The 14316-nt window shown below is 33.8% G+C and overlaps 1 protein-coding gene across 1 annotated transcript; it reads left to right on the top strand.

Annotated features, from left to right (window-relative positions):
• The first annotated feature begins 1815 nt into the window (after window positions 1-1815).
• Window positions 1816-13616, top strand: LOC144449350 (uncharacterized). The gene is made up of 14 exons (XM_078139876.1): window positions 1816-1854; window positions 2432-2561; window positions 3765-3821; window positions 4301-4365; window positions 4804-4960; window positions 5232-5311; window positions 5971-6130; window positions 6423-6494; window positions 7071-7169; window positions 7579-7676; window positions 8567-8660; window positions 9246-9438; window positions 9811-9913; window positions 10576-13616. Exons 3-14 carry the CDS (start codon window positions 3783-3785, stop codon window positions 10634-10636), a joined length of 1221 nt encoding a protein of 406 aa, XP_077996002.1. The 5' UTR covers window positions 1816-1854; window positions 2432-2561; window positions 3765-3782; the 3' UTR covers window positions 10637-13616.
• Window positions 13617-14316: the final 700 nt, after the last annotated feature.

Here is a 14316-nt window from a genome sequence, read left to right as displayed (position 1 = left end):
TCTATAACATCACATTCATTCTCATATTTAGTTTTCTCTGCCTCTCAGTCACTGTATGTGTCAGGATGTGTGAGTCCCTGTGTTTGTCAGTCTGTCTGTTTGTGCCTGTCTTTCAAATTACTAGTATTGATAATCTTGTCTTAAATTCCAAGTGGAGAATTGGTTGATCAAAATGTTGTCATTTGACCAACTGCATATGTGCTGTGACAGTTAAAATAAATTGTATTCGATGGTCGTTTCATGCAAATTAACACTTGTTCTGACCATCATCACCAATATTGTATAACAGTATTATTGATTTCAGTGTCATGTTATTGATGAAGACATAAACAGCATAATTAGAGAACATCTAAACAAATAGTTGAATTTGTCATCTTTCCACAGACAAAATTTTCCAACAAGTTTGAAAATGCTCAAGAAAAGTGTTACCTTTTATGTATACCAGCTGCAGCTTCTTTGAAAGGGATAAACATTAATCAAAATTTTGTTGGTAAGTTGTTTTGCCATGTGAGTATTTGATAAATATTACACAGCTAATCTTGTCTTTACAATCTAACTTTTAAAGAGAAGCAAAATATTGATATAAAATAGCAAAATGTTAATTTGACTTGTGGCAGTGTTGCCTTTTAAGCAGCTCCAATTAGGGGTGAGAATGAGATCAATAGTTCAATGAAGGATAAAACATATCACTCAGGCCTCAGATCCCCCCACCTCCTAAATAAGTTGGCCAAAATTGAACATTGCTTCAAACTGCACAATCAATTTCAAATCAGTATGTAGTACTATGTAGTGCTATGAATATATATCCAGTATGCAGTAGTATGTAGTGCTATGAATACAAAGCCAGTATGTAGTAGTATGTAGTGTTATGAATATAAAGCCAGTATGTAGTGAGTAAAAAATAGTTCATTTGTTGACACTTTCCTTTATTTTGTGCCATGCATTTACTACAGCAGAAATTCTTCCATTTCTGACATTTTTGAAAGAAATATTTGTATTTAGGGGTACAAAATTCATTAAAAGTAAAATCAATTTTGTAGGATGAGAACTAAAATGGCTCAACAACAACAACAACAACAACAACAACAACAACACCACCACCACCAAAGTAAAAGAATTTATTTTTTATCCTACATTGAACTATTGATCTCACCCATTATGCTATCATGAGAGTAAAAAGATCTAAAGAAGAAATGAAAAAAAGAGAATGTTTTTATTGTGTCACAAAGTGGCCATGTCCTGTTGATTGTATTGTAGCCAATGTGAGTGGGGCTACAGGTATTGGAGAGAATGTTTGTGTATACTTATTTATATACATCTGTATTGTACATTGGCAGTTATTGCATGTCTACACAATTTGTGTAGACATGCAATAACTGCCAATGATTGGTGTTTTTAGGCATGTATGATGTGGCTTGCAGTACACATACAAAATACAACTCTGGTAATTGAAACTTCAGTTTACTTAGATAGGTGTAGATATTTGATGTGGTAGATTAGACAAGTGGGCAATTCCTCTGTTGTGCGAATCTAGTCACCCTGTGATCAAGATAGTGTAAACATTGGAAGTCCCAAAACAGTATGCTGCAAGTTTTTGGAACTAGCTTTCAGAGAGCTACCCTACTGAGACAAAGTAAACCAATATCCATTCAATAGTTATCACAGTTGTATCAACATGTTGCAAGAATAGTAACAGTTTTAGTTTGTGTCTGTGTTTAGTAAACCAAAGCCTAGATTACCAAAGTAATAAGCAGACAAATAATATTCCATTATGAAGTTCTAGTCAAATCAATGTATATTCTGATCATCTTTCCTAGATACCCATATTTTGAGACCGTCTCCATATTTTCAAAGGTGAGTATAATAATTTAACAACTTATATTTGAAAATTAACATTCTCATTTGCAAGTTTATTTGTTGTCACTATACATGTATGTAGTTTGTTATGATAGTAACTATTCAACATACTTCATGCATAGAAACATTGCATCACTAAGTAATTTTTTGTACATTAAATATTGAGAATTAGGAATTTAGATTCGTACATACATATGATACAAGAAAAGGTAGCTGTGATCAACTTTACTGATAGCATATATTTTGTACTATGCAAGGTTAGATATGAAAGGACTTGATGCATAATGATGTGGAAAGTGACCCTCTAGCACATGCATTGTACCTTTTGTAAGGAACATCAGTTCACAAGGTTTGCAGGCAAAACACAACAATGACTGGCATACCAACAGCTTTTTATCATCTGCCATCTTCAGAGGTAGCTTCTTTAGTGACCCATTCCTTTCAATTATTCAACCAGACAGTTCAGTCTTTTTGAATTCACAGGCTATAGAAAGATTTGTAGCTTTCCTTGTTTAATTTGTATTGCATGCCTTTATACAGTGTTTTTAATTTTCATTGTTTTCATCCACTGCAGTCACTATGTTAGTACAGATAAAAATGGCAGCAAAATTATTGGCGTTGAAAATGGATGTATACAAACCAAAGAAGGCTTCTCTACCTTAGCAAAGATTAGAATTTTGTCAGAAGAACTGGGGTATAATAAGGTATGATGCCATTCCTTTCAATACTCAACATGATTCTTGTACATTAGGCAGAAGTCTAGAACAGTGGACTGACTGCAGACATTTGAATTCCACCCAGAGGTGTGCCGTGTAATAACTGGCGAAATATTTTGTTAAGGATTAAAATGACAATAAATGGGTTTACTCATGAGCTACTACATAGCTGGGGATAGGGTGTCACCAGATGTTGACGTGTCATAAGGTAGTGCTGTGCATCAATGGCATGTCAAATTGACATAGAGGGGGCACTGTTTGTATTCCGCCTAGTGAATTCAGCCTTTTTTAAGTCGTTTATGTTTAGATAAGGGACAGGAATATCCCTGGTTTTAGACTGAACATATTAACTTTGTACTACAAAACCAGAGTGACTATAGAGTTTCAATTAGGTGACAATGTTTTACATCTCGCACAAGGTTTTTTTGTTATGTGAATTAGACAAACAAAATACAGACACAGATAAATAAACAGTTTTGTGTTTGCGTCTTCTTTGTGTCATCTGACAGTGATGTTGATTAATGTTCACAGTGTGATAAAATACACCATTGTATATGTTTGGTCTTTATTAGCATTCATATTTTGTTTTATGTAATTGTTACAAAAAACTTTGTGATGCCTAATTGAACTCTATAGTCAGTCTAGTTTAGTAGTAATTGTTTTGTCAATTGTCAGAGGTCTCTGCTCCACACTTACCCTGTACTGTCAACTGTAAGTGGCTCCTGTCAACTATCAGTGGCCCCTGCTCTACACTTATTCTTTGCTGTCAACAATTTGTGGCCCCTGCTCTTCACTTACCCTATGCTGTCAACTATGAGTGGCCCCTGCTCTACACTTACCTTGTGCTATCAACTATGAGTGGCCCCTGCTCTACACTTACCTTGTGCTATCAACTATGAGTGGTCCCTGCTCTTCACTTACTCTGTGCTGTCAACAATCTGTGGCCACTATTCTACACTTACCCTGTGCTATCAACTGTCAGTGGCCCCTATTCTACACTTAGTCTGTGCTGTGAACATGTTTGCTCAGATGAAATATTTCTCAGAGAAAAGCGCGACAACAAGCTACAATGTAATACAAACTAAATCTTCTTTTGCACAATACTGAAAGAGTTGTCACAGATTTTCAGAATTTTTGTCAATATTGCAATTATTGGACATTTACATTTTCATTGTTTTGAATCAATTACAGGATTATAAACCCTTTAAAATGCTAATAATTGAAAAACCTTTGGACCCACTATTCATAGTAAGTGATAAGTCTGGTTTATCTCTTTTTCTGAAAGATAAAAACATCGCACTGTGTGTATGGGATTTATAAAGAAACACCTCATAAGAATATCAGTAAAAATGAAAGAAAGAAAAAAATCATTCTAGTCCTGTAAAGTTTAGAACATGCATATGTATTGAAATTTTGAATATTTCAGTATTAATGAGTTATTGGTGTATGGTTTGAAAAAATGATGGATTACTTGTTTGACATTGAGTATTGAACTTATGTACTGTTGATTCATTTCCTGTTTGGACTTCTTTGTATCTTTTCAAGTTTGTTTCACATTGGAAGTCAGAAAATAGATCAGGTACCTGACTATCTTGTGAATGTGATATTTAAATTTTTGCATTGAAAAAGTGCGATCATGTGTGTTGTCTATTTCTGAATGAAACACATAACTTAATGAAATCAGTATAAATATGTGTGCCGTGTATAACTTTTGTCTGTTTTAATAGTCTAGAGATAGCGTCCCATCATCACCAACTTCAGATTTACATGGAACTAGAATATCATTACAAGAGTGAGTACCATTGTTTTCTGTACACAAACTTTTTACTTTTCTATTGCACTGTAAGTTTCTAAATAACAGGTTAAGACATTGCATGAAATATTTAATTAGTGTGATGATAATGGATATTAGATGGGTTGTCGGTGGCCAAGTGGTTAAACCACTTGCCTCTTACAACTGCGACCGGGGTTCAAACCCATTCAGTGTTTGATTAAATTTACCATGCTGTAAGTATTAAAGAAGAGTGTTGTTCAGTTTGACTTGACTAAATAATGCAGGTTTTCCCCGGATACTCCAGTTTCCTCCTGCATGAACACAGAACCCATGACGGATGGCCATCACTAGACTTCTTGGGAGATAAAACCATCCAGTAGAAATAAAGATTATTATTATTATAATTATTATTATTATTATCAAAATACTTAATTTTTACTTGTTTTATTGTTACAGAAATAAGAGGCTACTCTTTCAGTTTCCTGAACACAAGCCAACACTAGCCATCCTAGAAGCCAGTGTAAAACAGTTCAATAGTAATTATATGATTTTACAAGGTTATCTAGATCATGCAGCTCAGAAACTTAAAGAAATGTGTTTTAATGCAGTGGAAGTAAGTAAACTGTAATGTTATAATTTGTTTATTAAGTAAAAAAATTGTTGTTGCATAAATGCAAATTTATAAATGTTTGAGATTTTGAGAGTTTGAGAACTTGATAGATAGATAGATAGATAGATAGATAGATAGATAGATAGATAGATAGATAGATAGATAGATAGAGAGAGAGAGCGTGTGTGTGTGTGTGTGTGTCACTGTGTACATATGTATATGTCTGTCTCTGTCTGTCTGTCAAAAGTAAAGACTTTATCAATTCTTTCTACAGAGCATTTTAAGAGTTAACAGGCATACCAAGCAAAATGCAGACAAAAGAGTGGTTGAACTACTAAGTGTTGCTGTAGAAAGGTGAGTATTTTCACTAACAAGTGTACTTATGAAGATATTGTATATCCAACCATAGAAAATAGAGTGGATGATGCTTCTAGTATTGTGTATGGTTTTAATATAACACTTTCTATCATGGCACTGTTGAACAGTGTGTTAGGGAAAATACATTAATGAGCCCAAGTTTGATGAATGTGACAGTATCCCCGAATTCCCACAACCTTGCTTGTAATATTTCGTCACATGACCACACACTCTCTGTCATAACATAACATTCAGGTTGAGATGCACAGACCAATTTTACTTTGTTCTGTTTCTCAATAAAATTATTTCTGACAACCTAACATTTGTTGTTTGTCATTGACTCTATAATTGAATTTATGGTTTTCATGATTATTAGTGACTTTTTAAGCGACCAGTCATTTTTACCAAAAAATGACATATTTTGGTATTTTCATGTGTAAAGAGTTTAACTAGAAGACAAGACTGAAATTATTCATACTTCTTGCTTTCCATGATATTTTGAAATTCTTTATTATAATTTGAAATTCTTTATTTTAATTTGAAATTATTTATTATAATTTTCTCAATTTTCTGGCATTGATGGAAGTAGACATGTTCATTTTATGTGATTTCAATTGTAATTATTTGTAAAAGTTTAATTGTGTGTTACATTTCAGCTATGTCATGGGTAGTGTACATGATAAAGTGTTCCAAGCAGTTTGTCAGAAGTGTACAAAAGATGATGCTATTCTCCATCATAAAATGAAAGAATTTCAAGGAACGGGTGGTAAAGAATTTGGTGTAAAGCCAGAATTTTGCTGCCCTCTACCAGCATCAGTAAGTACCCGGTACTCAGATTAGTACTCAGATTAGTGTTCAACACCAATGAGGTGCATATTAAAGATGGCTATCATGGTGGGTTCTTACCAGTATTCTTTTTATATCAGCTATTACCATGATGTTTCTCTGTCGTGCATAAAGCCAAATTTAATATGTTTATCAAAATAAGTTTAAAATGTTTTCATTGTCCAAGAAACTGATATACAAGTCACCACTGTCATGAAAGCATAGCCATACTTCATAAACCTAATTGAATGTTGCTAATCATGATATGTATGTTTTATTCTAGATTGTTGAACTTGCCTGCTTGGATGGACTTACTACACCTTTAGAAAAAAATCACTGTTTAAAATCTACTTTGGTGAGTACTCAAAATACATTTTTATCGTTAGTTTCTCTAGTAATGTTAATTTATCTTGACTTTGTGGAGCTACTGTTTTAGATTATGCCAAGTATTACACATCAGCCTCAGGATGAATGATTTATGATCGATCAATCGATTGATTGAGCAGTCAATCACTCAGTCAGTCAGTCATTCAGTCAGTCACTCAGTCAGTCAGTCAGTCAGTCAGTCAGTCAGTCAGTCAGTCAGTCAGTCAGTCAGCCAGCCAGTCAATAAGTCAGTTAATCAATTAATTAATCAATCAATCAATCAGTCAGTCAATCAGTCAGTCAGTCAATCAATCAGTAGTCAGTCAGTCAGTCAGTCAGTCAGTCAGTCAATCAATCAATAAATCAATCAATCAATCCAATCAATTAATTAATTAACCAATCAATCAATCAATCAATCAATCAATCAATCAATCAATCAATCAATCAATCAATCAATCAATCAATCAGTCAGTCAATCAATCAGTCAGTCAATCAATTAATCAAATCAACCTTGTAAGAAGTTCTGATAAATGACACAATTATGATAATGTTTGTTCATTCACAGGACTGCATCTCAGAAGAAGTGAATGATTATCTACAGGACAATGTTATATCAGGTGAAGAAGTACCATGCCTTACATCAGATGACTTGATATCAATATTGGTGAGGATCAGTTTATTTCTCAATCTGATTAAAATCTAATTTTTGCATACGTGCACACGTCTGCATGTGTGCATGCATGCGTTTGTGCATTCAGCTATTCATTTAAGTCTTCATACAGTGATTATATTGAACATGTAGTTAAACTTCCAAAGGACAAAATAAGTAGCTGCAGTATTTCTATAGAGGATTGTAAGTATAATCCACAGTTTACTGAAGATCACGACCAGGATTAGAGTTAAAAGTGCCAGAAATTAATGTAAGTTTTACCTTTCTCTCTGATGGAAGTTACTTAAAATCAAACATGGGACCCAAATATGATAAATAAAGAAACCAAGACATAGTACTTATAAGTAGTTATCTCCTACATGATTTGCATTTTGACTGGATGTCTATTTATCCATTTTTACAGATCACAGTGTTGATTCAGTCCAAGAATTCACATCTTGCAAGTAATCTATACTACATGGAGTACTTTAATTGGGCTTCATCATCAAAGGATGATCTGAGGTAAGATGTAGTTCAAAATCAGTGTTAGTCTGTAAAGTATGCCATGACGGGGTGCCCTCACACATCAGTCAGAGAGAGGAGGCCAGTAAGGATGGAGCAACATGACGTATCCTACAGTCTAAATCCGTGTCAGAGTATTGTTTTCTTTTATTCTTGAGTCTAAATTAACCTCAGTCGATTGGTTGCCAGTAATGCAGTTTATTGTGTTTTGACGTCTATTGTGTTTTGACGTCTATTGTGTTTTGAAGTCTCTGAGTAAATATACTTTAATGTGAAACTGGGTTGAACATTTACAGCTGTTTTTGTACTTATTTTATTATTGTAGATGTATACGCAGATAAGTACAGGCCAAAAAAAAGAAAGAATTGTTTCCTGTCAGCGCTTGCATCACTTAAATATCCCCACGTCTATCTTTTTTTTTTCATGTTTGTCCAGCCCATGCAGTCTGCAGATCCAAGGAAAAACACAAAACTAACCCTTCCTACATTAATTGCTACTTCAGTGAAAACAACTTCAGAACCAATCATAAACAAGCAAATGACATCTGCCCAACATACACACTTGCTCTAAAGTACTAAACAAAAAGAACAGTAATTGCCATAAGTAGTAGATTGAGTGACAGGTTTATTTAGAATTTAAAAAAAAAAAATTGTATCATTGCACCACTTATAGACAAAATGTCCTGACCAGAAACAATTCTTAATATAAATCATCTACATAGTTTCATAGTTGTTGATATTGTATTTATTTACTTATACACTTTAGAGTAGCAGATGTTACATGAGGGAATTTTATATAATATTTCTTATCAAGTTTCAAAAGTTCTTTCAATTTTTGTCTTTATCAGTTTCTTAGTAATGAAAAAAAAATGTTTGTTTTGATTTCATCAGTTTTAGTTTTGTAACGTTCAAGGCAGCAGCAGAGTACTTCAAGAGCACTGACTTTTCATATCTTAAGCCTGTAATGCCAAAGATGAAAAATGAGGTAGGTAACCTTCATTTTTAAAGTACAGTGGCCATTTGGATGAGGATTGGGTATTTATTTTGGAATTTTAATTTCTATTTTATCATAGCTTCCTACGTGAATAATCAATGTGAAACAACATTGACATAGCCCATGTTTGTAACTCAATACATTGCAAAAATCTAAAAGATGTGTAAAAAGTTTTTTAGGTACGTACAGAACAATTTTATCTTGGCTTCCTTCTTGAAAAATCAAATTTGAAACAACACTGACCAAGACTCTGTTTGTAACTCAGTACATTGCAAAGAGTTTTTTTAAAATGTGTAAAAAAAAAAGTTTGTTATTGTATGTTCAATAACAAACATTTTACACATTTATTAATGTTTTGCAATTTATTGAGTTATAAAGAAGGACTTGGCATATGTTATTTTTCAAGTAGGAAGCCATCATAAAATTGTTTTATAAATTAAAAATCCAAAATAAATACACAATCCTCAACATAATGGCCACTTGAAATATCAATGGCTTTTGTTTTATAATGTTACTCACTGTAAACTTTCTGCTCCCTGACTGATTGAATTGCAACCTTTGTCTTTCAAACCATAGATGACGTTTGAAGAAATCATTGCAGCTAAGAAAGAACAAGAAGGTGACAATAAAGGAGATAAGGAAGAGAATGAAAACAGACCCAGACCAAGACTTAGTTCATTAAACAGAGAGTTGGATAATATCACTAAAATGATTGAAAGGACTTCTACTAGTGCAACAACAAATGGACCTATTAGATCATTATTTCCAGGTTAGTTAATTAGCTAACACTTTGTGTGTTTATCAGATCAACAAATACAAAAAAGTGTCCAGACAAAGAGATGAGGTTTTCCCATATACCCTTGCAGGAAATTCCCAAAATGGCTGAACACATGTCAATGTGTGATAGGGCTTCTTTTCCAGGCATCAAAGTTGGGTAAGTTACAGAAGTGCTATTTAATAGACCAAAATGCATCCTTGGGTAAATCACCAAAAAAAAAATCGCATAGTATATAGGATGCACATGCGTACTAGTCATTGAGCCGCTGCGCGAGCTACTAAAGGTAGAAACATGTATGCCTGGACTTTTCCTTTTGTATTACTATATTGCTAAAGTCTGTTTTCATTTTTTCCTTTATTTCAGAATATGACCAAGTACAAGCTAGTGGTTTTGGCAAAAGAGCAGCTACATCCCCTCCTGATGTTATCCCAATGTCAAAATCATCAGGTGGTGCTGCACCACTAGGGTAAGGGAACTAGAGTCTTTTCCATACTTTACCATGTTCAACGCGTGAAACATGCATGTCATTGTGATACTGTCAGTCAGAAATCATCAGTATTACTGTAAAAATCCAAGTTTGAGGTTATAATAATGTTAATTATAGAGTTTTACAATGTAACATTTAGGCTTCATTATATAAAAGTGTTACTTGAACACTGATGTTACCAGTGCATTCTTCAAATAACTTGTCTTCATAGTATTAGGGGGCCTTCAGTAATTACAGGGGGGAGGGCTGGGGGAAATCAAACCCTGTCTGTGGCATTAAATGTGACCTTCCCCATACTCCATTGTGCTAAAAAGTGACCCTCCCTCAATTTCCTTTCTCTGAAATATGGCCTTCCCCCCAAGGACTGATTTGTAAAAAGTGACCTACCCCCTAATTCCCCCAGCCCTCCCCCTCTTGTAATTACTGAAAGCTCCCTTACCATTTATGCTTTAATCCCATTTTCTATGGATTGGACTTCAATCTTGTTTCAATGTTGCATATGGTCATCAAATTCATCTTAGCGCCCTCGTAGTCATTGTTCACAGTGAATATCAAAACTGAAATCACTAAATAAACTCTGTTGCATTCTAGGAGAGTGTTTTTAAAATGCTAAAATATAAATATTATTTTGTTACTTTCAGAGATTTCTTGTCTTCGTTACAAAATGACATCTTTGATGGGACATTTGGAAAACAGGACTAAGTTGTTTGTATGATCAGATGGAGTGATGGTATAGTGGAATCTATGCAGATATTCAAATCTATACAATCATGTCTGCTTGCATATCTGTAATGATGCTTGTTACAAGTACTACAGCAGAAACACCTGTGTTGCATTTTGCTAAAATGTTTGCAGCATACTTTATTTTAGAGTCAATTCTTGGAATGTTTGCCTTGAATCCAAATGGAGCTATTTCTGCTTGAAGTGATTTTATGACATATGACTGTATCAAATATTGAAGTCATTATCTTAACTGCACGAATAAAATGTGCCTATCTTGGCTTGGACTATAGTGTATATTATTTGGGAATGTTTTACAGAGATGAAATGGTTTATACATATCAAATAGGTTAAATTAACATTTATGACATTTGTGGAATGTTATCTAAGTTAGCCAAGTACCAATTTATATTTATAGAAAAGTGATCTTTGCCATGGCTGTCCATTTCTGCTGCCCTTTGCCATGGTTCCCAATATCTGCTGACCACTGACCTGGTTGTCAACATCTGCTGACCTTTTGACATGACTCAATATCTACTGACCTTTGACATATGACTCAATATCTGTGACATGCCTGTCAGTGTCTGATGACCTTTGATATGACGGCCAATGTCTGATGACCTTTGACATGACTTTAGTGCGAATAGCTAAAAACTGTTTACTAAGTCTTTAAGCTGTACTTTGGTACTTTTGTTGACAGGATGTAGAGAAACACAGAAGACAGGAGGAGATTCAGGCTAAGGATTGTTGGAAATAGTTAATCTAGACACAGATTGAATTACAATTTAGTTGAGATTGATCAATAGTAGATCATATTTTCACGCATTTCAGCTTGGTTACCAGACTGACAGACTCGGCATTGTTGGTGCTACTTTTAACCATTAGCCTTTTGTAAACATCATAAGATAAAACGAGAATACACAATAACAAATCCTTCCATTTCCATGGTTACACAATAAAACCATATGCATTGATAAGCTGACACAGTATCAAACTTATTTCAAATACTTGAACAGTTTTGACTATAGATGTACTATTATTTATCATTCCCCAAGCTTTTACCTTGTCAAGATACTTGCAAATTTCACTCTATAAAAACTTGAAGAATTTAGCAAACTAGTGTTTCTAGTCAGTAAGGTATACCATGACAGGGCATCGGTCTCCCCTTTTCAATGCTAGCTGATAGCATGGCATGATATGAGATATCTTATGAACTTAGGTCCCTGTGAAATGTTTTGAAATATTTGCAAGTCACAGTTAATATTAATCTGAACTATTTACGATTTAATAACTTTTGCAATAACTTCATAAGATATTTCAAGATTTTACATAATGTACAACTCTCAACAGCTGGTTGTATTCCCCATGTGATTACTGGATGTAAAATGAAGACAGAAAACAAACTAACAGACACTGCAGTTTAGCAAAATCAATAGACGTGTCTTCTACAGTGCCGCATCTAAGGTCTTAGAATTCCAATTTCTGGCAAACTAACTTTCAAACAAACTGAATGTCTTGGTCTTCAGATCACTGAAGTATGAAATAAAATTGTAGGCTACATTTTGTGTTATTTTCTATTTAGTAGGTCTAGACAGGGTTTCAGAGTTGGAAGATTACAATGTAAACAAACTTATGTTATCGGAGGCTGAATATGAAAATGGCCATATGGATGAGGATTGAATATTTATTTTTGGATTTTGGATTTATAAAACAATTTTACCATGGCTTCGTACTTGAAAAATCAATGTGAAACAACATATGCCACGTCCTTGTTATATGTAACTCAATAAACTGCAAAAGATTAATAAATGTATACACAAAATGTTTGTTATTGTATGTACAATAACACTTTTTACACATTTTTTAGCATTTTGCAAATTACCGAGTTACAAACACAGACTTAATCAATGTTGTTTCATGTTGATTTTTCAAGTAAGAAGCTATGATAAAACTGTTTTATAAATTAAAAATTCCAAAATAAATATGCAATCCTCATCCATATGGCCACTTTAACAGTATTTTAATTTTTTGGCACCAACCATAACTGACTAAAAACTATTATAAAATAGTTCAATTGTATTGTCAGATAAGATGTTGGCTTGAGTCTCTCAACTACAGATACGCAAATGTTGTGATCACAATCGTTACGTTGTCATTTATGTAAATATGCTTTTTTTTCTTTCTTTTTACAGTTTTTACAACTCAGCAACAATAAAATGCAATTAATTTGGGTGACTAAAAATAGAATGTATATTTCTAGGTTTTATGCGTTGATCCTTGTACAATCACAGAGGTGAAATGTACAATATGTTATGATGTCATACTTACCCAATGAATGGCAACAATTAATTTACATATAAATAACATGGTAATTTGCATATTAGTTTGTATAGTGATCAGGATATAATATGCATGTCTTCAACACTGGAACAAACTCTGACATGTTTATTTTAACACATACACACATTGTACATTGGGGATTAGCCATTTCTCTTCATGTCAAAGTATTATGATGATTTTGTCATTCGATCGTTACTAAAGCTCAAAGATGGTAGAACCCTTTTGAAGCATGGTAGAAACCTGCCAAGCAGTCAAACATGACGGCTTAGATGGCAAGGATGGAGTTTGCACTGTGCTTTCTCTATAGTGGGGAGAACACTGCACTGGACTGTAAATGGCTGTGGGGCTTTATTTTAAGAATCTATTTCCATGATCTCCCAGTGTTTACATTGTCTTGATTACAGGGTAATTATGTCTACTATAACCAAGGCACCACTATCCCTCGCTTCTGTGTAATCTACCACATGCAACAACAAGTTTTAGTTTGTGTATCTTAGTTTGCTGATTTGCCGATAGTATGTTTTCCGTAGTAATATATAGTGACTTGGATTACTATTAAGTGCAATATTTCTAGATGATAGATAATTTCTACAATCTAATGTGACAAAGTTGTAGTGATTGCTGTATATTTTTTTTGAATAACATGTAATTTATTTATGTAATGCATTTTATTAGTATATCTAATGCATGGACAGATTTGAAATAAATGTGATTGCATTCTGCATTATATTTGATGTCTGATTCTTTTCATTTTGTTTTGGCTTGGATATGCAAGTCATGCCATGCAGATCTGTTCAAGTTGAGCTCTATATGTATATATATGTCTGTGGCTGTGGGGGTGGGGTGGGGGTGTACATGTATGCGTGGTCATGGTGTGTTTGTCATGTGTGCTATTAGTCCATATGCATTATTCTTATTCTGTTCACCATGCAGTTCTTACATCCTTTACAAAGGAGGGCTTTTTAGCTGAAAATACACAGTAAACTCGGTCTTTAGAAACTGAAGATTCACCTTGATAAGCCAGATTGAAAATTATGATCTGATTTTATTGATTCACTGTGGCTTGTAGAAAGACATACAACAAAGTTGCATCATGCTCTATGTTTCTTGTGTCTGTCTCCAACACTGATGCATCAAGCTAACGCAGACACAAACTATTATTATTGTGACGACATAGGGATGTAAGCTATGAAAAAGACTTTGATGTATTTGTACTTATAATAGGGCCTCATCAAATGGTTCAGTCTACGGGAAGATACACCTGTTTTAGTTTTACAGACTTCCATGATCTATCTGTGCATATTTTTGGTGACTTCCAGTGT

The sequence above is a fragment of the Glandiceps talaboti genome, chromosome 18 (genome assembly GCF_964340395.1).
Source record: "Glandiceps talaboti chromosome 18, keGlaTala1.1, whole genome shotgun sequence".
In the NCBI taxonomy this organism is placed as follows: Eukaryota; Metazoa; Hemichordata; class Enteropneusta; family Spengelidae; genus Glandiceps; species Glandiceps talaboti.
This window is presented reverse-complemented; position numbering and strand designations above follow the sequence as displayed.